Source organism: Chionomys nivalis, chromosome 9 (assembly GCF_950005125.1).
Source record: "Chionomys nivalis chromosome 9, mChiNiv1.1, whole genome shotgun sequence".
NCBI lineage: Eukaryota > Metazoa > Chordata > Mammalia > Rodentia > Cricetidae > Chionomys > Chionomys nivalis.
Window position 1 is genome coordinate 11,374,861 of NC_080094.1, and position 27,980 is coordinate 11,402,840.

The following is a 27,980-nucleotide window of genomic DNA, read 5'->3' on the forward strand; positions in this document are numbered from 1 at the left end:
GAGGCAGAGCAGGCTAAAGACAGACGGGAGCCTGAGGTAGGAGCTAAAGACAGGAGCCTGAGGCAGGGCAGGAACTAAAGACAGGAGTCTGACTTGTTGCCATCATCCCCAGGGCCGGATACCTGACCCTGTATGGAGTGGAGGCCTCCCCGCGCACCCATGAGAGCCAAGCCCAGGATCGTGTCCACTCGGCTGACGTCTTCCACACTTTCCGCCAGCTGGATCTGCTGCTCCCCAAACTGGCCCGAGGCTCCTTGTCAGGGGGTAAGCACTATGAGGTCACATCAGAAATGGGTAGTGATCCATCCACAGGGTTTTTATTACTGTGAAGAGTCACCATGACCACAGCAACTCTGGTGAAGGAAAAACGCTGGGGTGACTGACATCTTCAGAGGTTTGGTCCATTATCATCATGGTATGTCATGGCAGCCTGAAGGCAGACACAGTGCTAGAGAAGTAGCTGAGTAGTCCATCTTGACTCACAGATAACAGGAAGTGGTCTGTATCACTGGGTATGACTTGAACACGAGACCTCTAACCCGCCTCCACAGTGACACACTTCCTTCAACAAAACCACACCCACTCCAACAAGGCCACACCTCCTAATAGTGCCATTCACTTTGGGGGCCATTTTCTTTCAAACCGCTACAGATTTCATGCAAAGATTGGATGGTATTTCCCTCAAGAAGCAACAAGAGTCAGGCATGGTGGTACACGCCTTTAGTCCCAGCACTTGGGAGACAGAGGCAAGCAGTTCTCTGTGAGTTCGAGGCCAGCCTGGTCTATGTAGCAAGGTCTAAGACAGCCGAGGCTTCATAGTCAGACCCTGCCTCAAACAGCCAAAAATTAAAACAATTAACTAATTAATTAGTTAATATAAAAGAAGCCGTGATGAAGTATCCGAGGAAAACATCTTGAAGCTGGAAGAGTGTATTTTGGCTCCTGGTTTTCTAAGGTTTCAATCCACAGCCACATGGCTCCATTGCTGTTGGCCTGAGGTGTGGCTGAACATGATGGGGGCAGCGGCATTGCCTCATGGCAGTCAGGAAGTGGGGGAAGCTGGAGGAAGAAGGGTCTGGGGGAAAAGGCACCCCCTTCAAAGGCACATCCCATGACCTGCTGCCTCCGGGTCCCCGCTCCCACTAGCCCCCTCTAGCTGGGAACTCCGTTGGGCATTAACCCATCCATCAGGCCAGTGTCCCCACAGTCCCGCGCTCTCTCCTTCGTGCCACCAGCTGGGGACCAAACCTTCAGCACATGAGCGTGTTGGAGACACATTTCATATCAGACCATTGTTGACAGAGGATACTGCCCCGCCTGGCCCCACAACCATTCAGCCCCAAAGAAACACACACATTAATTATAAACTGGTTGACCTAGTAGCTCAGGCTTCTTATTAATTAATTCTTACATTGTAAATTAGCCCATTATTCTTGTCTATGTTAGCCACGTGGCTTGGTACCTTTCATCATCAAGGCATTTTTATCTTGCCTCCTCTGTGTCTGGGTGACGACTGCAGACTGAGTTTTCCTCTTCCCAAGATTCTCCTGTTCTCCTTGTCCCGTCTCTGCTTCCTGCCTGGTTGCTCCTCCTCTACTTCCTGCCTGGCTGCTGGCCAATCAGCATTTTACTAAACAAGTACAAGAAACAAATCTTTACAGGGTTAAACTATTGTCCCACAGCACACCATGGTGATCCATTTGGATTCAGAGATCTCAAGGAGACCAAGCCAAGTGCATTTGATGGGAGCCATGAGCCGTGTGTTCTGGAATCTCTCCTCTGCTGGTGACTTGAACTAGCCACCTGTCTGTCCCCTGCTATGGTGGTGCGGCACAGCAGAAAGGAGGGGAGGAGAGAGACTCTGGACTTGACCTCCCCATGTCTCTGTGGTCTCACTGTGTCAGATGGGAAGGGTGACACCATCCGAGAAGGTGGCAGTTAGGGTTGGCCGAGGTTGTAGCAGCGTCACTTGCTGAGATCTTTTGTTCTGACCATCAACCAGGCTGAGTGTGGTCACATCTGAGATACATTGTCGAGACAGGGTTTCTCTGCATAGCCCTGGCTGTCCTAGAACTCACTCTGTAGACCAGGCTGACCTTGAACTCACAGAGATCTGCCTGCCTCTGCCTCTGCCTCCCAAGTGCTGGGATTAAAGGCGTGCGCCACCACCACACAGCACATCTTTGTATTTTTTTAAAAAAATATGTTTTCTTTCTGCTTCATTTTTATTTATTTATTTATTTTTTTGAAACCAGGTCACTCTACAGACCAGGCTGGTCTTAAATTTAGGATCCTCCTACCTCAGCCTCTCAAGAGCTAGGATTACAGGTGCCCACAGTCATGGAGCAATTTAAACACTTGCCCAGAAGATAAGGCCTAGGGCCAGCACCCGTCTTTCTGTTGGTTTGCCCGTCTGCTGGGTAGATGCTGCCACTTGCATATCTTCATAGCTTTGTCAGAACGCAGCCGTCGGTCTTTAAGTTCTTGCCAATCTGGAGGGCAGGAAGGGCACTGGCGTCCTGCTCACCTCCCCACCTGCTGTGCTGAGGCATCGTGTGGCTTCTCTGGCTTCCGCATGCCTTTTCTGTGAGCTGTCCACACAACTGTCTTTATAAAGGTTCATGTTCTAACGCGGTCCCTGGGGCTGATGTCACAGAACCCCCTTTGCAGACAGAAAGACTGAGGCTCACACAGGTGACATCACTTGTCACAGATGCAGCAGGTAGGTGGCAGAGTCGGTAGCATGCACACTTTGTCTTGTTGGAAAATACAGTGTGTTAAACATGCGTCTCATCCCGGTACTAGCCTTTCATGGCTGCATTTCCCAGTGTGAGCAGCAGGTGGCAGTGTTGGACAGTTGCCCTCAGGTGAAAACAAGTATTTCACGGACCTTTTGAGTGGCGTAGTGCGTGCACTGGAGACCAACTGGGCAAAGTCCACCAAAATATCAAATGTAGATTTTTTTTTCTCCTGTGGTCCCTCTCCCAGGAAATAATCCTCCAGAAATACACACATATGGTACAGAGAAAGATACTCATGGCCATGTTGCCTTTGACAGCAGGAGCTAGAACTCAGCCGGACCAGCGTAGGGGCTGATTAAGTACATAAGGCATCATGATAGCAGACCCCAAATCTGTGAAATAGAAGGGGATGAACATGACAGCTTGTTCACCATGACAGCTGGTGAACAAGGCGCGGGATGATGGCCAGAACTTTTCACCTCGATCCAGATGTGCCAATGAGGTGTGGCTAAAAACACAAGTTGGAGGTTCAGCGAGAAACTCTGTCTCAAAAAATAAGGTGGAGAGCAATAGAGAAATGGTTCTCAACCTGTGGGTCGTGACCCCTTTGGGTCAAATGACGTTTTCACAGGCATTGCCTAAAATTATTGGAAAACAGAGATATTTATATTACATTTCATAACAGTAGCAAAATTACAGTTATGAAGTAGCGACCAACAGTTTTATGGTTGGGGGTCAGCACAGCACTGTATTAAAGAATTGCAGCATTAGGAAGGTTGAGAACACTGATCTAGAGGGAGGCTCCCAACATTGATCTCTGGTCTCCACATGCACACAGATGTGAGTGTGCCTGCATACACATGTGTATGCGCACACACACAGAGCCACAGACTGTACGAGGGACTGAAAATGTCAGGTTAGTTCTCAGGTTGATCCTCAGGGGCAGCAGACATTTCTGTGGTTGTGTTGAGCTCTTTGCCTCTTTTCTGGCTATCTGCTCAGGCGACCTTTCTAAAATCCCCCCTATGCTGATCTCACCCGGGGATTCACACAGTCAGCCTGGCTGGAGCCTGGGCTCCCAGGACATTGGGAGCACTCAAGAACCCAGTGCAGTGGGAGATGCAGGAAAGCTTGTGCTTCAGATGAGCCCATGGGCTCACTGTTTAAATCTGGACTGTTGCACCACCTGAAATGGTATAAAGAAGCTGAACCCATTGTCTGAAAAAATTGCCAACCGACTTCAAAAACAGTAAGGCCAGGTTGGGAGATGGCTCAGTCTGCAGAGTGCTGACCACGCAGACGTGAGGACCTGAGTTCTGATCCCAGAGCCCACATAAAAGCGGGCTACGGCAGCACACCTGTAGTCCCAGCACTGGGTTGACAGCTTTTCCAGTGGGATCCCCTGGACTTGCTGGCCAGCCAGTATACCACATCTGCAAGGTCTGGCTTCAGTGACAGATGCAGTGCCTCTGAAAGGAGGTGGAGAGGGACCAATCCTGAGTTTTAATTTCCATATATACATGCATGCATGTCCCTTTCAACATGTGCACACAGTAAGCCTATGCACACATGCCCTCCTTGACATGTGCACACCTTTAACCCTATGCATGCACCCTCAACACATGTACACTAGTAAGTCTATGCATGCCCCCTCAATACATGCATAGTGAGCCTATGCATGCACCCTCAACATGTGCACACTAGAAAGCCTTTGCACGCATTCCTCCCTCAACACATGCATACTAGGAAGCCTTTGCACACATGCTCCCCTCAACACGTACACACTTGTAAGCCTATGCTTAGCATTCCATCCTCACAAACTCCTGGGACTTGAGGCTGCCAGGTCTGTTGGGCAGGAGGTCACCTGGCACACAGTGAGAGAGTTTCTAGCAGCCCCAGGAGGTGCCCAGCTTCCCTGGGATAACTTTGGAGACTAGTGAACCTCATGTTTGTGTGCATGCTCTGAGGTGGAGTGTAAAGGTGAGATTGGTTCCCCCCAAAGCGTTGCCAGGCATGTCCCCTGGTCCAGATGGGCAACCACTGTGGTGTCACTGGGGATGTAATGGATGGGACACTGTACAGCATTCCTGTCAACAACCCAGCCTTGCCTGGTAGCTCACAGACTGCAAGCCAGCGGTGTTCCACGCAGACCCTCAGTGCCTGGCTTGGTTTCAAGCACACTGCCCTGGTGGACCACCTCTATAGACAGAGGTCCTCTCCTATCCCTGCTTCATGTCCAGGCTGGTGTCCTTGAAGCAAAGCTGACCTTCAGATAGTCCGAGGTACTTTTATGGCCTGTGCTGACTTCAGTGCCACTGTCACAAATGCAAGGAGGCCAGGGCACAACTCAGATACGCAAGGGCCCAAGTTCCATCCCAGCAGCAGGAACAACAGACAGACAGAGAGACACACGTGCTTCTACAACAACACCTGGATCATTGGCTTGTTTAGAAAACACCAAGTCTTCCTGGGTGGAGCCACTTGCTCCACCATGCCAGAGGATGGGTCGCAGCGACCAGGAGGTCTCCCCTTTCTTCAGGTCTACATGGCCTCCTCGGGGTCTCTTCCTTTGCTGACCTTACCTGTTTGCTCTAGAGGAAGTTGAGTGGAAAGCCCAGGTCTGTGTCCCCACCAATGGCCAGTGTGGCTCTTTCTGGTATGCTGAGTCCCTGATCTTGCGCGCACAGGCCCCAGGGAGGGAGGCTGTTGCCTGAAGTGTGGTCCTCTTCTGCGGCCCCGAGATCCCCACACATTTATTAAATCTCGATTGAGTTCTTGCTACGGAGAGTTCTCTCTTGCAGGGACAGGCCCTTAGGCCTTTCCTAAGCACCATGGGTCCTAAACAAGGCTACTCACAGGGCTTCACCCCAAGCCTTCCCACCAGTGACACCCAGAGTGTCAAGTGTGCAACTTTGTGAAAAGCTGAGGCTGGGTGGCCCTGGCCTACAGATGACTCTAAAAGCTTCCTCTTCTGTGTTCTGTCCCTGCAGGGGATAAAGACCATGCATGCAGTGTCAAAGGCCGCCTGTGGAAGCTGCTGTCCCCAGCCCAGCTAGCCACCAGGGTTGACCGGAGCAGCTGGCTGCAGAGTTATGTGAGGCATTTGGAAGAGATGGGGGTGTCGGAGGAAATGCAGGCCCGGGCCCTGGTGCTGCAGCTCTGGGCCACACAGGTGGGTATATGGGTGTGTAGGTGTGGAATTCACATGCGTCTGCTGGTGTGAGCACACGAGGGTGTAAGCAGGCCACTTTGTCCTGTCCAGCAGCTTTGTAACCAGGCAGTCCGTATGATAGGCATGGCCTATTTAATATATGGAAAATGGCAGACTGATAGAAAAGTGGGTTTCATATAGCCCAGGCTTGCCTCAAACTTCCTATGTAGCCAAGGATGACCTTGAATATGTGATCCTCCTTCTACCTCCTGAATGCTGGGATTATAGGTATGTGCCACCATGCCTGGTTTATAAGGTACAGGGGTAGACAAGGAAATTCACCTGTAGTTTATTGAACTCCTGTACATGCTACCTTGGTTCTCCAGCCCCTCGCGCCCCAGTTCCTTTCTTTCCCCCTCTCCTGCTGTGATTTTTATCCTGTTTGTGACTAAGTTGCAGATAACCGGACTCTTTCCCTCTGCTTACATCAGAACATCTTCCACATGACCACAGCTTGACATCAAACTAGACGGCTTAGCCCAGCCCCGCGATCATGGTCTCAGTGGCATCCCAGAGATGCCTCTGCCTTTGTTACTTTCCCAACGCTGTGATGGGAAACTCCGACCAAAGTGTCTTCAGGCAGGGAGGGGGTATTTTAATCACAGCTCCAGGTCACAGGTCATCACTGTGGGAAAGCCACAGTGGCAGGCAGTTGATGGCGAGTCACAGTACACTGGTGGTCAAGAATCAAAGAGCGGCGAACATCGTCTGTGCTCAGCTCCTCTGTCCCCTCACACAGGGCAGGCCCCAGCCCAGGAGCACAGCTGCCTCGGGTAAGGCAGGTTTGTCCTCACAGGTGTGCAGAGCCCTTCCTTCTCCCAGGCCATCCCCCATCTCAAGCTAACAGCTGAGAAGAGTCACTTGGGACTCACCCTGGCCTGGGCCTCTGCGTCAGCATCTGATGTGGCACCGAGCCATCCCACCTCCTCAGTCTCCATTCTCCTGGCAATGTTCTCTTCTTTTCATTGCTTTCCATGACCGTGGCGTTTTTCGTGGTTGTTCTTGTAGCGTGTAGACCAGCGACTCTAAGAATCGCTGAAAAACTCCTTCGAGGACCTGCAGCAGGTCCTTCTGGGAATGCCTGCGCTTCAGACAGGCTGGGGCAGGGAGCTGGGATCCAGGAACCACACTCAGTGACTGGGGAGAAGAACGTGTGGTGGGAAGCAGGGCTGGGACTGGAGCCGTCCTAGGAGTCACAGCCAGAAGCGCGGCGGGGAGGCTCAGGGAAGCCTCTCTTTCTAGATGTCCAGAAAGCCAGCCAGACTTAGGGATCTGGGAATTTGGAATATTGCAGGAGGGGAGGCAGCAGGTGTGAGGTAGTGGAGCCTGCCAGGGGCAGCCCCAAGGGGTTGAGCAGGCTGCAGCCAGGTGAGCAAGCACACCAAGGGAAGGGTACAGGTGTGGAGCTCCTCTGGGGGAGATGGCACCTAGGAAGAGTTCCAGATTTTATTTAGTGTGTGTGTCTGGTACCTAAGAGGCCAGTAGAGGGTGGCAGATCTCCTGGAACTGGAGTCACAGATGGTTGTGAGCACCATGTGGGTGTTGGGAATTGAACCCAGGTCCTCTGAAGGAGCAGCACATGCTCTTAATCTCTGAGCCATCCCTCCAGTCTTGATTTCTGAGATCTTAAGGTTCCCCTTAAGGACAGGAACAGGAGGCTATGCTGGCAACTGAGATACTGGAGAATGACGTGTAAATCTAATTAATCGTATCGATAAAAACCAGGAATCAGAAATCAGGGTAAAAATCTGAAAGATCAGAGAAGCAGAGGGCAGCCACAGTCCCCTCCCACCTCTCCCGTTCCTTCATCCAAAAGACCAAGATCCTGTCTCAGCCCCGCCTTACTGCTTCCTGACCTCTCTCTACAGTCCTCCAAACCTCTATGGTCAGCTAGCGGCTGGCTCTGCCCTCTGACTCCAAGCAAGCTTTATTTGTTAGAACGCGATGGAAACATCACACGGAGGGAGAGTCAGATAGATGCAGGAACTAAGACGGCAGTCAGTGACGTGGGGCCCTGGAACAAACGCTGACGTGTGAGAAAGGCGTAGCCACTTGAATGCGGTGAGTCTGAGGCCTGGTCTCTGCTCTCACCCCGCCCAGCCCCTCACCTTCTCTAGGCCCCACTTGGCAGTGACTGTTGGACAGGCTGATGTCCCTGGGTGGTTCCTCTCCATCGACCGGCAACTTATTTTTAGTTGTCCTCAGAGCTATTAACTGTCCTGCAGGCGAAGGCTGGCAGGGGCCGGCCAGGGCTTAATCAGCAGTTGGCCCTATGTAGGCCTGATAACATATTTATGGGCTAAAAGGACAGGGTGCTCCAAGGTGTCCTCAGAGCCCCCCCGTGGAAATGACCTCCGCCCACAGAGTAGGAAGTTGGCCAGGCACTCCAGAGCCAGATCCCAGGGAGTGGCCTCCGGCAGGGCTAAGAGTAGGGACAGGTCCTCCCAGCCGAGGGGTCCAAAGGACTCTGAATCGGGACAGCAGGGCAGGAGGCTGTATTGTCCAACAGTCTGAATACCAGCTGCGGGGCCTGGGTATGGCTTTCCCTTTCTAGCAAGTCAGTCGCCGCACCCTGCCGTGCCTCGGTTTACCCATCCGTACAATAGCTATGCAGCCCCTTCCTCAGGGTTAGCTGTGACAGTGAAGGGAGCTTTTAGATCCACCCCCAGCAGTGGCAAAGGCTTATCAGGTGTTTCCACAGAGATCTGTAGAAATGGGCCTAGAGTTCACCCCTGTGCACTTGGGACTTGGGAGCTGGAGGCAGGAGGATCAGAAGCTCAGGGTCACACAGTGAGTTTGAGGCTAGCCTGGGATACATGAGACCTTGTTTCCAAAACCAACCAAACAAAACATCAGCAACAGAAATGCATCAGGCTCGCTCCACACGTGCGTGGCCTCATTTTAGAAACTGGGTATGGAGTGGTGGGAAGGGCAGGTGAAAGTTCTCATCTGTGGAGCAAGCCTCTGGCAGGGAAGAGCACAGTTAATGGAAGGGGGAGTCAGCGAGGTCACTAGAGAGACCTCAGTGGGCAGGTGGCATCTGAGCAGAGGTTTGGCGTGAGCTACTGTGGGGGTCTCTGGGACGAGAGTTTTGGGCACAGAGAATAGGTGCAAAGGCCGTGGAGAGGCAGCAGGTGTCACAGACCTCGTGGGTATGCGGGAGCTTCATTCCAAGCGAAGTGGGTCCCCTAAAGACTGTGTAGCAGCAGAGGGTGACCTGTTGGTCTTTCGAGGGGAAGAGGAAGCTGGGGTGGAGGTCAGAGAAAGTGGGGTGGCAGGCTCTGAGGTCCCCCATGGTAGGTGCAACCCTGGGAGCCAGGATCAGTAAGTATCCAGTCGGGTTTGGGTCTGAGCCCAGGAGGGAGAAAGGACTGTGAATGGCCGGGGAAGATGGTGAGGGGAGCAATCAAGGCAGAGGCTCGGGGTTTGGTCACATGAGATGCGGCTGGTCTAGATGCTCAGGGTAAGGATGTAGGGCCCAAGACAGACCTGTGGGACCCAGTGGTGGACGGGTGGCACTGGGGATAAGGGGAAAGAAGCAGGGTCCCAACCCAAGGGCTCTTCGGATGGAAGGGTGGGAAAGCCAGGGAGCCAGCCAAGGAGGCATGGGGGCGGGGCTGAGGCGGTGGGAGAGGCAGGGTGAGGAGGCCGAGGAATCTGCTGAGGTGGAGGAGCCGTAGCTGTGGCGGCTATTGCAGATCGGAGACTGTGAGTCTGAGCTGTCCTGTGGGCCGACCGACCCACTGAACATGCTGCAGACATCATCTGGATCCTCTCAAAGCTGGGTGAAACTGGGACCCCAAGGCCAGAAGGAGACTGCTGGGGGAGGTAGCACACAGCCCAGCATCCCAAGGCCTGGGAGCAGGCAGCTCCTGAAGACTGAGATCTAAGGTCCAGGCTGGGCTGGGTTGGGGGTGGTGTCTGGAGCTGGCACAGGCTGGCTCCAGCCTCAGGCAACCACCGCCCTGGGGATCCTGGTGACAGGAAACTGATTGGCAGCCCAGCCTCCTTTCCGCATCCTCCTCCCCTTTCACCACTGCCTTCAGCCTGACCACAAGATCAGGTTAGACCAGAAAGCCCTTCATAAGCTCACAGAGGCTAGACCCCACGGGAGAAAGCCAGGGTGCACATATGTGTACACACACACACACACACATACACACACACACACTGTGCAGTTGGCAGAGGGCTGCTAAGGCCATGAACCTGTCTCTCTCCAGTCTCCTATTTGATTTCACATCCTAACGTGGACAACATGGCAGACCACCATGAAACCGTGCAGGACACATACCACAGTACTTCCGTTAGAAGCAGTACGCCCAATAGGAAATTCAACTGGGGCCAGGTGTGAATTCACACCTTTAATGCCAGCACTCTGATGGGAGAGGCAGGTGCATCTGTGGGTTTAACGCCAGCCTGGTCTACATACCAACTTCTAAGTTAGCCAGGGCTATGTAGAGAGACTCTGTCTTTAAAAAGAAGTGTTAAAAAAAAAAAAAAGGCCATATATTTAACAGAGAGTAAGGCGTATACAAGAAGGCAGGTTTGAGGGAGGAAAAAGAAGGGAAAAAAATGATGCCATTATAGTAATAAAAGAAATTCAAGCAGGTTGAACAGATACATGCATGCAAAGATAATCTGGGGCTGGGGACATGGCGGGGAGATGACTCCATCTGTAACAGGCTTGCCCTGCAAGCATAAAGACCCAAGTGACAGTCCCAGAACCCATGTTACAAAGAAAAATAAGCCAGGCGTGAAGGCTCACATCTGTGGTCACAGCACTGGGGTGACGAGACAGCCACATCCCTGAAGCTCACTAGCTGGCCTAGCCTACCGAGACAGCCTGTCTAAGACAAGGCAACACCTGAGGACCCGCAGCAGAGGTTACCCTCTGGCCTCCACATGTGAACACACCTGCATGTGGACCCCCCACCCAAACAGAAAGTCAATCAGCTACTTCACCCTCCCAGCCCCCAGCCTCTGTCCCACAGATAACCTCAGGGAGGGGTCCTCGTCTCCTAAAGACGGTCTGTCCCCTCGCATGGCCCCTCTTCAGACACACCCAGTGGCTCAGATGAGCCCTGCTCCACACCTTGCAGCCTGCCTGCTCCCATTTGCCTTTCAGACCCAAAGGAACGGGGATTTTGTTGTTGTTGTTGTTGTTGGTGGTGGTGGTTTGTTGTTTTTCTAAACAACTGACCACATGGTAGGCCGTCGTTCCCACTGGTGCCAGCTTGTTTCCGATCTGGGAGTGCTGAATTAGGGCTGCAACTCGTGTCCTCTGCCTGGTGCAGGTATGTTTGCAAGACCTTATTGGGAATGATGTCTAAGGGGGCTGCTTGGGTCTCTGACTGCAGCCGCATTTAGGGCAGAGAAAACCTCCCTGCAGCTTGAGGTTGCTCGGGATCTATGTCTGCGTCTTTGGGAGGTGCCGAGGAGCTGGGCGAAGGGGTTTAGGCAGGTCTGCTCTGGGCTTGGAGCACACCGTGGCATTGATTTCCCTAGTTTCTCTTTAGGAAGGTTTTGTTAAGAAGCTAACGGCCTTTAACTGCCCTTCTGCTCATCCTTTGGGAGATTAACCGGAACACAAGGAGCATGGAAGGAAATTTCGTCTTCTAAACTATGAATAGCTATTGTTATCAGCTGGTTAAACCCGGCAGCCTGTGCTGATAGACATGAGCTCACAGGTCTGTGGATCTGACTGGTCTAGACTGGCCCAGCTGGGGCAATGTAGCTGTGCCCTGTGTGCCTTTCACCCTGGATCCAAAGGCTCAGTCAAAGGGAGGGGGCACAAACATGGTCTCTGAAGGTCAGGACTTAGATCTACTATCCATTACTTCCACTTTATGCTACTTGTTAGTCAAAGCAAGTTCATGGCTGAGCTCAAGTTCAAGGGCAGGGAGATATGTATTCTGCCTCTTCTGTGCAAACTATCGAGGAACATGGGAAGCCCCAAGTGAGGTCACCCCCAGACATTCTTAGTGTTCTTGCCGTGCAATTTTTTCTGCTGAAGGAGGCTTCCCCAGGTGACCCCAGACCGGGGGCTTCCCTTGAGGTCAGGCTGGCATGTGTGCTCTTCAAGTCGGTACCAGTCTCAACCAAACAAAACTCCAAGCATATTTTGGCCACAGTCTGGGGCTGAAGTGACTGGTGGTGGGCCAGTGTGGGAACCGGGCATGCTGAGTGCTGCACCATAGATCAACTCAAGGAGCCCTTGTGGTCATTTGGTGAGTGACAGACTTGTCCTTGTTGCAGGGGAATATGGGTCCCACGGCCTTCTGGCTCCTTCTCTACCTCCTCAAGAATCCTGAGGCCCTTGAGGCGGTCCGCGCGGAGCTGAAGTGCGTTGTCTGGCAAGCGGAGCAGCCTGTTTCGGAGATGAGCACCCTCCCACAGAAGGTTCTCGACAGCCTGCCTGTGCTAGGTAGGATTGTCAAGCCTGCTAACCTGGGTGCCTCCAAGGGTCCCTCGGTGTCCTCCATGCCCAGTATCACTACCCAAAGTTCCTCCTGGCCTCAAGAGATTTGTGGTGTTAAGTGACAGAGAACCAGAAGGAGCTGTGATGGGAAAGAGGTTCAACCCGAGTCATGCAACTGAGAGCCTTGAGCTCTCTAGCTTCAGGCTCAGGTGAAGCCAGGGGCTTGAACAATGTTGCCAGCGCTATGTCTCTCTCCCTCCTTCAGCCCCATTTTCTACTGGGGTGCCCTTGGACTATGGAGGCTGGCCGGCTGCCAGCAGCTGGAGGCGGAGCCTCTCATCCAGCCTTCCCATCTAAAATCCCAGGAGTGTGTTCATCGGCCTTTTGGGTTATATGCCCACCCAGAACCAAACACGGGGCTCAGAGGGATAGGCCAATTGGCCAATGAAAACTTAAACCCACCAGCTAAGAGGCGATCAATTGGGTTGGAGAGATGACTCAGAGGTTAAGAGCACTGACTGCTCTTCCAGAGGTCCTGAGTTCAATTCCCAGCAACCACATGGTGGCTCACAACCATCTGTAATGGCCAGCAGGAATATATGCAGACAGAACACTGTATACGTAATAACAATAAGAGTAGAACAACTGTCCAACATCTGGAAACGGGTGTGGTCCCTAGACGAAGGTCAGGGGACTGTTTCCACAAGAGAATGTACACTACAGGTAGAAGCAGACACTGAGGCCCTAAACTCTCCCCAACTGTTTGTGCAGCGGGCCAGAGGGCAGCTTGCTAACCCTTCCTGCCTCGCGCTTGCAGACAGCGTGCTAAATGAGACCCTCCGGCTCACGGCTGCCCCCTTCATCACTCGCGAGGTCATGGCAGACCTGGCCTTGCCTATGGCAGATGGGAGGGAATTCTCTCTTCGACGCGGTGATCGCCTCCTTCTCTTTCCTTTCCTGAGTCCCCAAAAGGACCCGGAAATCTACACGGAGCCCGAGGTCAGTAGCAGGGGCAGAGTTGGACACCTCAGGGACTGTGGGAGTGGGGGAAGCGAGAGACTGGGTCATCAGCCGTCCCAGGCGTGGCAGCCTGCTGTGATCTTCATTCCCTCTGCTGCCTGGGAATTGTCATCTCTACGGTCCTTAAAGCCAGCCCCTGTCCAGTCACTTCCCATCATGCTCAGTTGTGACAAGTCTGCACGAGCTCCCCAGTCCTTCATCCTGGTGCAGGCTTATGTGGGGTGACATCACCTTTTTGTTTCAGGTATTTAAATACAACCGATTCTTGAACCCCGACGGGTCGGAGAAGAAAGATTTTTACAAAGACGGGAAACGACTGAAGAATTACAACATGCCGTGGGGAGCAGGGCACAATCAGTGCCTGGGGAAGAACTATGCCATCAACAGCATCAAACAGTGAGTGGGTGGCAGGGCATGGGGGTGGCAGGGTGTGGGGACAGCGGTGCATGGCCCAGCAGGGAAGGAGCCCATTGGTGGGGTGTGACCAGGGCAGGGCTTGGATGTGGCCCAGGAGGTAACCAAGGTGCGGTGACACCTGATGCCTCTGTGGCTTTGACTAATGGCCTCAGGCTAATGGTTACAGGATTAGATCCCAAACTGGCAGAGAGTCAACTCCTGTCCAGTAATCTGTTTGTGTTTTTAAAATGTAGGCTCTTTTAGAAATCAGAAGCATTTTCGAAAAAAGAAAAAAAGTTCACATCTCTGATTTCTTACACAATGATCAGATCTGGCAGCAGGGTTCTCCCTCTGAGGGTGGCGTGGGAACGCCAAACGCTGGCTGCTGAGTCCAGCTGGCTGTGGCTGTCCATCTGGGGCTGCCAAAGCAGGTTCAGACCTCTGTGGCAGAAGCTGGCTGAACTTCAGGGTCCCCCCGTGGCTGTTGTAATTCCTGAGAGATTAAAGAAGCTCCTATGTTCTCCTCCTGGGATTCCCCGAGCCTCAGTTTCCAGGATCACAGACTGTCTGGACCAGGGGCTGTGCTCTCTGCCATGGTTCCACACAGCTCCTGTAACCTGAGCCTGTCTCCCCAGCTATAAACTGTGGGTGCTTATTTCAGCTCCAAAATGGGTCAGAATGGAGCTTCCTGAGAGCCCATTCCATCACCTGACTCATCCAGGCTCTGAGAGATGTTAGCCAGTGTCTGTATTAGTCACGTGATTAGCATGCAGGCACCATGCCAGGGGACAGCAAGTCACATTAGCTTTTTGATCTCACTTTTCTCAACAGTAAAGTGGAAATAATGACAGAGTCGGTTCTGCCCTGGTGCTTGCTATGCCTTCCCCAAAACCACCTTGTCATGCATAATCAGGAAGTAGAAACAGCAGGTATTGGGCTTGGGGACACAGGACGATCATGCCAGCTATGGGGCAGGCTGAGGCAGGAGGATGGTGAGTTCAGAGCTGGCTTCGGCCACTTCATGAGCTCTTATCTCCAAATTAAGAATAACAAGACAGTTGAGGCTGGATCTCGATGTGGGGCTCTTGCCTAGCATGCACGAGGTCATCGTCAGCATCACAAAATAGAGTGAACCTCAAAAAATGAAACCATAGGTTATAGGCAAAGGGAATCTGAAGCCTCGCATTAAATATGTCATCAGTGACACACGAGGAAGATTGTTGCCAAATGCTAGGTGGTCATGCAGCTTTACACGTGCTTACAGAATGCACAAGAGGTGGAGAGCTGGCTCAGTATTAAGTTACTGCACAGGACACAAGTTTGGTTCCCAGCACTCTGGTTGGACAGCTCATAACTGCCTGTAACTCTTGCTCCAGGGGGATCTGGTGCCCTCTTCTGGCCTCTTCGGGTACTGCATTCATGTGCACATATCCCTCCGGGACCATACACACACATAATAAAAAACAAAACTTTTTTTAAAAGGCAGAAAGCCTGATGAACAGGGCGGTCAGCGGATGCTCATGCATGCATGCTCGGCTACTGTAGGCTCTGCACTCACCCCTGCATCTGAAACATGAGACAGCATGCGAGCCACTTGAGGTTTGCTTTCTGCTCATATTTGTGCCCTGATGTATCAATCACACCAGGACAGATTGTCTCATTCAAATCAATAACTATGATAGAACCTTGCAGTTCCTGCTTCATCCGGTTTAAGCAGACAAAAGAGGGCTCTAGGTGTTTAGCATGGCAACCGGACTCATGGCGTCTCAACATGGATTTGTTGTGACCACCGTCATTGTGATCCCCTGATAGGAAGCTCTCAGCCAGTGGTGGTTCTGACAGCCCCACCCACTGGGGACACAGGCAGTAAAACCTGTCTCAGAGAGACTCTCTCTCCAGAGCTGGGAGAGCCAGCTTGTCTTTACTCCCTTTGACCTCACAGGAGAACCAAGCCCCAAGCAGGACCCTGGTGAGGGTCGCTTCCCCTTAAGTCTTGTGGGCCACTTTCCCCCAGCTCATCCACTTACCTACTCCTCTTTCAGTGAGAGGAGAAAGTCCTTGCTGTGTGCTCATCGTGGTTTCAGGCCCCTGAATCGAGGCGGGGGACAGTGATGAGGCACGGGACATTAGGATCACATGGACAGCAGTGATTCATAAGGCAGAGCCCGGCATTGTGTCTTTGAGGCAATGATGGCATCTTTATTGCCATCATTATTATGACAGCTTTACGTGTATCCAGTAGGTGGCGGTAGAGAGTGCTGCCTTGCAAAGGTGGCCCTTGGTGACAGTTGCATCACATATAAGAAGTCTTGAGGGAGTGGTGCAGGTTTTAATTTTACAGACCAGGGCTAACTATAAGAGTTCTAAGCTTAGGGAAAGGGGGTACAGGCTTGCTCAGAGGCTGGAAGAGACAGTCTTGTTGCCATGAGCACTGTGATGCACCTGGGACTCAGGGCTCTCCAGGTGCTGTGGGTGTAGGGTTAGAGACGCATGGCTGGGGCCCTCCCGCTGGCCGCGCCATCGTCTGCACGTGATGCCGCAGGCAGGAGCGCTGGGGAACCACACTCTGGCTCTTACACGGTGAGGAGATGACTGCCACAGACACAGCCACTCAGCCCCACTCAGCTGTCCTCACCTTCCCGAGCTCTGCCAAACCCAAAGTAGCACGCAGCCTGAAGCACCCTCTCTTTCTCCCTGCAGATTTGTGGTTCTCCTGCTGACTCACTTTGACCTGGAGCTGGGCAGCGAGGACACAGAGGTCCCTGAGTTTGACCTCAGCAGATACGGCTTTGGCCTGATGCAGCCAGAAGAGGACGTGCCCATTCGTTACCGTATCAGGCTGTGACCTGTGCAGCAGACACCTCACTCCCCTGGGGCCTGCTGACTTCCCGTGCCTTCGTCATTGCCCCCCTGTTGCTCTCCTAGCATGATGTGTCCAGAGGGGGGGCCATAGAAGTCACGGAGAGCAGGAAAAGCCAATGAAAACTCCACATCCTGCTGTGAAGACTTGCTTCCAAACCAGGCTGTCTGGGCTTCGGATTCACCTGTGTCCCCCGTCCTGTGGTACTCACAGTCCCCACCACCATGTCCCTGACTCCCAGCAGTCACCCTCCTTACCTTCAGCAGCCGTCGTAGTCCAGGCCTTGGCCAGCATGGCAGAAATGGGTCCTGGGAGGATCCATGAAGATTCGTCAGTGTGTTTTAAGTTCTGTCCCTAGATTATTACAGAGACATGGCCCTCCCTCTGTTCACATGGATGCCTGGGAAGATGCAGGCTGTACTCTGAGGGATAAAGTCCTCTGTCCTTGAGTCACAGGCAGTAGGTAGCAGGGCTTTCCTTATGCTAAGACTGGGGTGGAGTGTGACCTGGAGAGACCTGGCCCTGTGAGGTGTCTGGAGAGCCCGTCTAAGAACTATCCCTGCACCTCAATGCACAAGTCCCAGCTACAGTGTGCACAAGCCGGCAGAACGGCTTTGGCCAGCTTGCACTTTAAATATCAACACAGCGAGGCATGGCGGCTGTGAGGCAGAGACAGGCACGCAGATCTCTGAGTTCCAGGACAGCCAGGGCTGCATATGCCCTGGCCACACTGGGCCACAGTCCCAAGAGTAGCTCTGCCAGGATCCCCAGCGCTTACCTTCCTAGGGTAAGGTTTTGGCTGAGTCAGCATCAACACCCATAGTTCCTTCTGGTTCTGAAAGCACTGGAGTCTGAACCCCTGTTCTGGCTCTTGGGGGCACTGGTGGATGCAGTGCTAGGAACCAGCTAGCTTGTCTCAGGCCATGCTGCACACCCCACTCTGAGTGCCCCAGCCTTTGTACCAAGTCTGGTGCAAACTCACCTTTGTCCTTTGTCTATTTAGGAGAAAGGGCTGTGGCTCGCAAACCTCCCTGTAACTGCAGACATGCTCACTCACTGTTAGGTCTTGTTTCCCAATTATTTTTTTGTTGTTGTTGTTTTTTTTTTTTTTTTTTTTTTTGAAACAGGGTTTCTCTGTGTAGCCCTGGCTGTCCTGTATCTCACTCTGTAGACCAGGCTGGTCTTGGACTCACCGAGATCCGCCTGCCTCTGCCTCCCGAGTGCTAGGATAAAAATGTGTGAAAAATCAAAAAAAAAAAAAATGTGTGCCACCGCACCCTGCATCCTAAGTGCCTTTAGTGCTGAGACAGGCACAGCAGACCTGTATTTTCATTCCTCACAGCATCGTGGAGAAGATAGGGTGTTATGCCAGCTTTCCAGATGAGAGAGCCATCTCAGAGAGGTTAAGTGACTTCCCTGGGGTCACACAACTCTTGCCAGTAGAGCCCAGCCTATGCACCTCTCCGAGAAGCAGACGTCAGCTGGGCAGTGTGTGCTCATTCCTAGGGCTCGAGAGGTGTTTGGAGAGCTGACAGCCGGAAACACCCAAGCGTGGTGCAGCTTATGAGACGCAGGCACATCTGTGATGCGGTCCTTTTAGGTGGGAAGACAGAAAAGGCCCTGCGCCTGTGAGGTCCAGGGCTCACCTCTTGGGCTGGAGGCTTCCCTGGCCCTGGGTCTCCAGGCACCCTCGGGATTCCTGGATAGACAGTGTGATTGGCAGGAGTCTGGGCATCCCCAGGGAAACCCATCTTCATGCTTGGGTGACCCCCCACTGCTGCCTGCTTCTTATCTTTGCAGGAAATCAGAGCTGGCAAGCCTCCTGTGGGAGGATGAGCCAGTTTCCATGGCAACCCCCAGTTGCCTCCTCACGGCTGGAAGGGGAGGAAGAAAGTGGCAGAAATAGCTGCTGAAGGTCTCACAGGCTTCAGTCCTGGTGTGCTAGAGGGAAGCCCTTCAGAGCCCCATCCTAATTGAATCCGGCTGGACTGGTCCCAAGATGTTCACCTGCGCTCAGCGAAGGGCTAGTTCCCTTTGAAGGTGGCATCTCCTTAGCCACAATTATGAGAGAGTCAAGTAGGAGGAAGATGGTTAAGGTCAGGCAGCTCTGGCAGGGACCTGAGGTGCTGAAGCAGCACCCAGAGGGTTCATGCCTGCCCTCATTTCATTTCCTCCCCCTATCCATTTCTTCCCTTCTTTAAATTCTGGGATTTAGCTCAGTTGGCAGAGTGGTTGACTTGCACACACAAAGTTATCTCCAGTTCTGCATAAATTGGGTTATGGTGGGGCACGCCTGTAATCCCAGCAAGGTGAAGGCAGGAGGATCAGGGGTTCAAAAGCCATACTTGGCTACACAGTGAGTTTGAAGTCAGCTTGGGCAGCACAAGATTGTCTGAAGGAAGGATGAAGGGCCAGAGGAGTCGGCAGCTTAGAGAGGAGAGACGCATTAGCCACCTGCGTGGGCCGGCCCTAGGCTCTCCACTCCTGGCTGTGGGCTGGGTGGCAGGATATGTGCTGGTGTCTTCAGGTGGATCTGTGGCGCATTTCCTGGGCCATCTCACTACGTGCTGGACATCAAACGTTCTCCTTTAAGCGGATTCGCTTGTTTTCCCTATGCTGCCAGGAGTGAGCCAGTATCAAGCGTACCCCACAGATCTGTCAAGAATAAACTGGCCCTGGGCAGTGGAGGTCAAGACTCTGGGCCCCAGAGCCTGTGTGCCTGGGTTAGATGAGCCAGCATGCTGGCTGTCTGAGGCTTCACTCATGTCTCTCCTCGTTTCATCGGCGGACCCACTGTGGGTAAGGGGTCCAAAAGGGGCGAAGGGCTCATGGCAGGGGCTGGGAGCCCAGTCTCCGGATAGAGAAGCCTACTATGAGCTCTCTCCGGGCTTTGGTTTTGATGCTTTTGTTGTTTTTAATAAATACAGCATCACAGTGTATTTTGTAAGCGGCATGGTAGTGACGCCTTGCCGTTTCGACACAGCGCTCAAGCTTCATGTTATACTGTCAGATGGACGCGCGCCTATTAAAGTGGCCTTGCTCATGAACTGCCCCTGTGTGATTCGGAAGAGGGAGCTTCTGAGTCTGGGGGTGAGGCCGTCTGCTGGGAGGTAAACAGGAAGCACTACGCCACCAGGTCTCATCCTGGGAAGTTGTTCTTTATTGTAAATAGTAAGAGGGGAAGGGCTATAAATAGGGGAGCTCGGAGGGTGGGCTAACAAGAAGAGCGATGGGAAGGGAGGTGGGTGGCAGGGAGCACTAGGCAAGGGACATTAAAGAGGAGAGGAGGTGGGACAGACACCAGGCCTGCAGGACAGGGAAGCTGAGCTCTCAGGAAGATACTATACCAGGAGCATCTGCTTGCTAGCCCTTCATCTCTGCAGCTTTGGTTTCTTCTTTTGCTGACTCCTCTTGTGTGTCTTGGAGTTCCCTGGCTCCTTCGAAGGGGAGAGAGATTAGCTTACCTTTAATTGCTCTGCTGGAAGCCTGCATCTTACTTGTTCTGTATTCCATCATCTTTTGGCCCCACACCCTGGAAGTCGATGGCTTTCAAAGTCCTGGGCACAGAAAGGCTCCCTCTGTGGGGACTTTCTCTGGTGGCACCCATGTCTAGCCTGGAAGAGAACCCAGGAGACCGTGCTGGGGTCTCACAGAGTACAGCCTGCACAAAGCATTATAACACACGAAGGCCTGGGCCATTGTTAGGTGGTGGATGGGAAGGTTCAAGGATGCACAGGTGGAGGGGTGGATGGATGGGTAGTGGGTGGATGGATGGATGGATGGATGGATGGATGGATGGATGGATGGACGGAGTGATGCATGAGTATCTGGGGCGGATGAAGGGTTGGGTTTATAGGTAGATGAGTACCAGATGGTGGTGGATGGCTGAGAAGTGTGGGGGGGAGGTGGATGGAAGGATAGATGGGTGGGTTAACGGCAGGTAGATGGACGTGTTTAAAGGTTAAGTGACATATTGGTAAAAGATAGATGGGCAAGAGGTTGGGTGAATGGGGAGGAAGGCGGACGGTGTGGGCACATGATTGAAAGGAGAGGAGACAGAGGTAAGTTGGCAAGTGTGTGGTGGAGAGAGTGGGTAGATGGCTGGGTGGGACTTGGCGATTGAGAACACGGAAGGAGGATGGTGAGGCTCGAGGACTCGTGATACGCTAAGAGATGGAGGAACAAATAAACATTGGGTTGGCCATAAAACAAGTTTTGTTCATTTAGGCCAGGAAACTCAGGGCTTGATAAAGACAAGCGGACTCTGAAAGGAAAAAAAAAGGCAGTCATTGGAGCTGAGTCTGGTGGTGCAAATCCGGGATCCCAGCTACTCACACAGCTAAGGCAGGAGGATGGCAAGTGTGAGCCAGCCTAGGTTAGTAGAGGAACTAGACTCAGACACTGGGTCACTCGGGGTCATCCAACAGTTTGATGGTTTCATTGATATTGTCTTCAGTGCCTGGTGCAAGGGGGAGATAAAATCAGTAGAACAGACACAGACACCTCTCCCTGCCCACAGCTCTAATATATAGTACATGGTCAACCAGTCTGGTCGTTATTGTTGTGGTTATTGTGTGAGTACTTCCCAGAGTTAGGCGGGATGCATAGTGCGTCATGTACCACCTCATCCATGCTCCCAGGACCTGGGCAGCTGATGGGCTGATCCCTGGGGCAGCCGGGGTCCCATGTAACATCCACTCTGATATGGAATGATGCGCTCATGTCCTCCTGAGTCTCTCAGGGTCCCTCCATGCACTTCCATCAAGTCACTTTTCTCTACCATGGAATTTGAGCACACAAGCATGCGCACCTGTGTGTGTGTGCGTGTTTTTTGGGGGGGTATCTTAGTTAGGGTTTCTATTACTGCAATAAAGCACTATGACCAAAAGGCAAGTTGAGGAGGAAAGGGTTTGTTTGGCTTCCACTTCCACATTGCTGTTCATCACGGAAGGAAGTCAGGAAAGGAACTTAAGAAGGGCAGACGCCTGGAGGGAGGAGCTGATGCAGAGGCCATGGAGGATGCTGCTTACTGGCTTGCTCATCGTGGTTTGCTCATCCTGCTTTCCTAAAGAACCCAGAACTACCATCCCAGGGGTGGCTCCACCCACAATAGACTGGGCCCTCCCCCCCGATCACTAATTGAGAAAATGCCTTAAAGCTGAATCTCATGGAGACATTTCCTCAGCAGAGGCTCCTTCCTCTCTTATGACTCTAGCTTGTGTCAAGCTGACACACAGAACCAGCTAGTACAAGGTGGGGGCAAGGGCGTATGGTATTAATTAGCCTTACTCTACCAGAAACTCAAAGAAACCTGAGCCGGCTGCCCAGTGGGACATAAATGATGGATGGTATGGAGTCCACGGAAGGCCGGACTTCCAACAGAGGAGCCTCTAGTCAGCACGGTCAGAGCGAGTGGCGTGGGTGGACCTCAGCTCCTCCTAGCAAGATGCTGGACAGGTCTGGCGAGAGCAGTGACCAGGATCAGATGGTCTGAGGTTGAACTTGGCCGCACTGGGGTGCCGTCCCCTCCATAAGTGTTGTGGCTTGTCCTTTAATCAGAGGTTTATGCAGCAGCCCTTCTTACAGAAAGATCACAGGCATAGCTCAGCTTTCCTTCCTTCCTCCCTCCCTCCCTTTCTGCCTCCCTCCCCTTTTCCTGTGTGTTTACCGGGTTTGAGTCAGGATCTCACATAGCCCAGGATGGCCTTGAACTAACTATTTAAGCAAAGGTGACTTTGAACTTTTAATTTAATTAATTAAATGTGTGTGGGTGATTTGCCTGCATGTATGTCTCTGCACCACATACATGCCTGGTGTGCACAGGGTCAGAAGAGGGCATCAGATCCCCTGGAACTGGAGTTACAGTGATCCTCCTGCTTCCGTCTCCTGAGTGGTGGGAATACAGGTGTGGACCATCATACCAGGTTTCTCCTGGCCTCTGTTATGTTTTCTTTTTAAATATTTATTTTTAATTATGTGTCTGTGTGTGTGTGCACAGGAGTGCAGGTGTCCCAAGGAGGGCAGAGGTGTCAGATCCCTAGAGCTGGAGTTAACAGGATTGTAAAGCTGTCCGATTTGGGTGCTGAGCATGAAAATCGGGTCCCGTATAAGAGTAACCACTGAGCCGGGCGGTGGTGGCGCACGCCTTTAATCCCAGCACTTGGGAGGCAGAGGCAGGCAGATCTCTGTGAGTTCGAGACCAGCCTGGTCTACAAGAGCTAGTTCCAGGACAGGCTCCAAAACCACAGAGAAACCCTGTCTCGAAAAACAAAAACAAACAAACAAACAAACAAAAAAAAAAAAGACACAAGCACATGAATAAGAAATGATAATAGATGTATATGTTTGTTAAGACCCACGCACAAGGTACACAGACATATGTGCAGGCAAAACACCCACACACAGAAAATTAAATTTATTTTTTTCTGGGGATTGGAGAGATGGCTCAGAAGGTTAAGAGCACTGACTGCTCTTTGAGAGTTCCTGAGTTCAAATTCCCAGCAGCCACATGGGACAACTATCTATAATTAGATTTTGTGTCCTCTTCTGGTGTGTAGGCATGCATGCAGGCAGAATACTATATACATAATAAATAAATATGTTTTTAAAAAACTAAAAAACCCTCATAACCTAATAAAGTAGACACCATCTCTATGGCTACTCATTTTAGAGATGGGAACATTGTGGTTCAGAGAGGCCAGATCACTTGTCCAGAGCCATCCCAAACCAGCCGTTCTGCCCCGGAGCCCTCTCTCTTTGCCATGAGACGGCCTCCACCCGAAGGAACTTTCCACAACTCCTTGCTGAATAAACACACAGACACCACAGGGCTGGATGGAGCCTGATGGAGCCAGCCCTGCTGCCTGCACTTTCAGGTGCAAGGGGACCTGCTTGCTTCTCCCCTAAGCTGCCAGTGGGACTTTGTAGGTGAGGCAGGGTGATCTAAACACCCAGGGTCTTAGGCCATGGCCATGGACTTGCCCACCACCTGGTTTAGGGCTTATTTCGTTTGGTCTGGACAATTGCCGGAACCTTCTTATGGGTCTCCTGAGACCACCTTGCATTGCTCAGGTCTCCCTGGCACCCTCTTTGATGGAGAGGTTGCTTGGAAACAGGCCTGAATGCCCGGGATCCCTCTGTGAAAATCTTCCAGGACTCCCCAACACAAGGAAACTCGGGCTCTTTCCCTCTGGAAAATAAAAGGCGCTGAATCCAGATGTTCTTGAACATTGCATACTCAGGGCTTGGGCTCTTGGGACTCCCCTGATGTACCTCCTTCCTCTGCACACACAAGGTTGATGTCTCTCTGTGATACTCAGTTTCCTTGTGACTGCCTCCCTAGGAAGCCTCCCTTGACCACCTCATCCACCACTGCTGATGCCTCCATCAGGCATGTGCCTTGCTCCCTTCTGGCTGCTTTTCCTCACTGTACTTCTTACAGCTGAATGAGGCACTGAGTGACATCTGTTTCTCCTGCCCTGGATCTTCCGTGTGTCACAAAGAAGCCACTCACTGCTGACTGAGAGAAGAGCAGTTCTAGGTTGGGAAACACCTTTGCCTTCCGAGAGACTCAAGTGGGATTTATCAGACTTGACACTATTGACTTTCAGGCAGCAGCTACCTTCACTATCACCGTGGGAACCATTCTCTGTGTGACACTATGTTTGGCGACATCCCCTTGCCTTCACCAAACAGACACCAGGAAGATGCCCCCTTCCCCAGAGTTGTGAAAATCAAACCCCTGTGTGGATGTTATCGCATGTCCTCTGGGATAAACGATGAAACATCGGCCTTCTTTGCGGGGCGTGGGGAGAAGCACTTCTCTAGGCTTTCTAGTCAAGTTTCTTCCTAGAGACTGCTGTTTTCAAGGGTTCCCTGGGCAGATGGGAGCTCTGGGTAGGAGCTGGTGACAGGCTGGTGCTTGGGAATACAAAATGACAACCAGGGTGGCATGATTGTCCCTCACTGAAAGAGGACAGTAGATAAACTCACCCTAAAACAGAAGAGCAAAGAGAGAGGCCTCAAGGACTCAGCATGCAGAATCCCATGCTACTTGATAAGGGTCATGTGGGCACATAAAGACCAGACAGGCAGGCGATGAGCCTGAGGGGTTACAGATGGCAAAGGCAACCCCTCAGACCAGTGCAGGAAAGTGGCTTGCTCCAGAAAAACCACCCACAACCAGGACTGGAGGCTCAGGCCTGTCATCCCAGCTAATCACGAGTCTGAGGCAGGGGGATGGTTGTCAGGTTTGGGGATAAGCACTACTGAGCCATCTCACAGACCCCTCAAAAATATTCTGGAAACAAAAGATACCAATAGCAAAAAAATAATGCACAGGTGACAGATAGATGTTTACAACATTCAAAGTCATCAAGGGGCTTAGCAGCTAGATCATAAAGGAATCCTGTAAACCAACAACTATAATAACAAGCATGACAATAGGCACTAACCAACCACAACCATAACAGCAACCATGGCAACAATCCCAGTCATAATATAGCCATAAACATAACAACAACCACAGCAACAATCACCAACCATAATAACATCACAAACATAACAACCGCAGCAACAATCACCAATCAATATAACACCTCAAACATAAGAACAACCACAGCAACAATCACCAACCATAATAACACCACAAACATAACAACCACAGCAACAATCATCAACCATAATAACATCACAAACATAACAACTGCAGCAATAATCACCAATCAAAATAACACCTCAAACATAAGAACAACCACAGCAACAATCACCAACCATAATAACACTACAAACGTAACAACCGCAGCAACAATCATCAACCATAATAAGAACTACAACCATAACAGCAACCATGGCAACAACCAACAACCATAATAACTATAATTATAACAACAATCACAATCACAATAATCATCATAACATAACAACCACAACCATAACAGCAATCACAGCAACAACCAACAACCACAATTAAAACAACAACCACAATCATAACAAGCTTTCAGCCATAACAACTTAACCAAAAATAAAACAACAGCCATCACCAACACAACCACAACAGTCACTACCACTACAACAACCACAATTGTAACAAACACAGCAACAACCACCAAACAACCATAACAACAACCACAATCATAACACCTATAGCAAGAGCCCCCAATGATAACAACTACAACTACAGTTATAATTGTAGCTACCACCACGACAACTATAACAACAGTCACTACTACAACAATCATAACTATACTCAAAACAACAGCCACCACAACAGCCACCATCACCACGACAACAGCTCAAACACACACACAGATTCCATTGTGTATGAAGCAAACCTGAGATTCATTAATTTCGATACACTGAGCTGCCTCCTGGCACACGCTGGATGTTCCGCGCTCCTCTCTCTGGATAAAAGCTAATGGAGGCCGAAGGACTCCTGGCACTTTGGAGGATACGCCACCAGAGGCAGTGGAGTCTGGGTGCACTTAGTCAAGAGTGTACACACCCTGGACACATTGTTCCAAAGCTTCAGGAAGCATGTTTACAAAGTCAGGGCTGGGGACAAAGCTCAGCTGGTAAAGCCCTGGCCTAGCATGCACAGAGCCCTGGGCTCAGCTCTAGTGCTGTGTACATCAGGTGCGCTGGAGCATGCCTATAATCTCAGCACTTAGGAGGAGAAGGCAGGAGAATCAGAGATCCAAACGCATCCTTGGCTACGTAGCCAAGTTCAAGGTGAGCCTGCTGAGCACTAGGACAAGTGACGTTGAGGGAGTCAACAGGGAGGAAGGGACATGCATTGTGAGGCCCGGTGAACTGGTGAACCCACATCAGCGTGAGCAGGTCTGAAGATAAGACACAACATTAGAGTCCCAGCACAGAGCAGGCACGGCGGTGCAGGCAGGTAGATCTGCAATCCCATACCACCCAGGAGGATAAAACAGAGCATGGTGAGTTCAAATCCAGCCTGGGCTACATACTGAACTATTTTCTGGGGGGCAAAAGGTAAAACAAAACAAATAACAAAAAACGTATGAGTCGAGACATATACACAAAACACCACTTTTTCAAAATCTCACCTAGAAAATATACAATCCACTGAACAGGTAACAAGTGCTGCCTTGAAGTAGGGAGCACTCTCAGGGGAAGTGGGTGGGTAAGGGATGGAGAAATGATGGGGACTGGGGAGTGGCTACCAGTACTGTGCTTGCCTCCCAAGTACTAGGACCTGAGTTCAATCTCCAGAATCCTTGTAAACAAACAAACAAAACAAAAAAACAAAAAACAAAACCCAGGCATTACAGTGTGTGTTTACAATCCCAAGGCGGGGGTGACACAGACAAGCAGATCCCCGGGGCTCACGGACCAGTCAGCCTGTCTAGCTGGCGAGTTCCCAGCCAATGAGAGAAGCCATCTCTAAACAAATAAATAAAACTAAAAAGATGGATGCCACCTAAGGAGCATACCCAAAGTTGACCTCTGGCCTCCATATGCACACATGCACATGCGTGCACGCACACACACATGCACCTTGTATGAGCTGGGGTTTTCTAGAGCAACGGGACCAATAGGACGCACATTTTATATGTTAAAATAGAAGACTTTTATATATCAAATATGTTAAAAAATGTATTTAGTCAGCTTACTCTGAAATGATCCCAGCACCATGAGACCAGGAATCTGGTAGTTTCTCGGTCCTTGAGGTGCCTCAGCTGTCCCAAGTCGGCACTGAAAATCTGTAGGTTCCTGGAGAATTGAAGGTCCTTAGTCTAAAACTGGAAGCCTAAAACTGCTGGTTCTGATATCAGTGAAGGAACAAGCATCATCATCATCGTCGCTATCAGCATCATCATCATTGCTGTCGTCATCATATCATCATCATCATCATCATCATTGTCAGCAGCAGCAGCAGCAGCATCAATCAACTCCGCAGCAAGAGGCAAGGCCAAGCCAGCAAAAGGGAGCAATCTTCCTTTTCCCAAGCCCTTTAATCTGGGCTCCTACCAGTAACCGCTGCCGACATTTGGGCAGGTTCTTGTACAACAATTAAGACAATGCCTTGCCGGGCGGTGGTGGCACACGCCTTTAATCCCAGCACTTGGGAGGCAGAGGCAGGCGGATCTCTGTGAGTTCGAGACCAGCCTGGTCTACAGAGCTAGTTCCAGGACAGGCTCCAAAGCCACAGAGAAACCCTGTCTCGAAAAACCAAAAAAAAAAAAAAAAAAAAGACAATGCCTTAGATGCAGCTCCCTGCTAAGGTGATTTTAATTTGCGGCACAACAGGGAAGGGAAGCAAGTCTTGTGTTTTCTATGTTGATATTGTAGTAGCCAGGGAGGCAC

General features: G+C 51.4%; 1 protein-coding gene across 1 annotated transcript in view; it reads left to right on the plus strand.

Annotated features, from left to right (window-relative positions):
- Positions 1-17,922, plus strand: part of Ptgis (prostaglandin I2 synthase) — a 34,877-nt gene extending 16,955 nt beyond the window's left edge. Inside the window, exons 5-10 of the mRNA XM_057781847.1 lie at positions 113-264; positions 5,732-5,913; positions 12,208-12,376; positions 13,188-13,369; positions 13,635-13,786; positions 16,487-17,922. Coding sequence (XP_057637830.1) covers positions 113-264; positions 5,732-5,913; positions 12,208-12,376; positions 13,188-13,369; positions 13,635-13,786; positions 16,487-16,631 — 982 coding nt within the window. The 3' untranslated portion in view covers positions 16,632-17,922. The remainder of the gene's footprint in view (positions 1-112; positions 265-5,731; positions 5,914-12,207; positions 12,377-13,187; positions 13,370-13,634; positions 13,787-16,486) is intronic.
- The last annotated feature ends 10,058 nt before the right edge of the window (positions 17,923-27,980 follow it).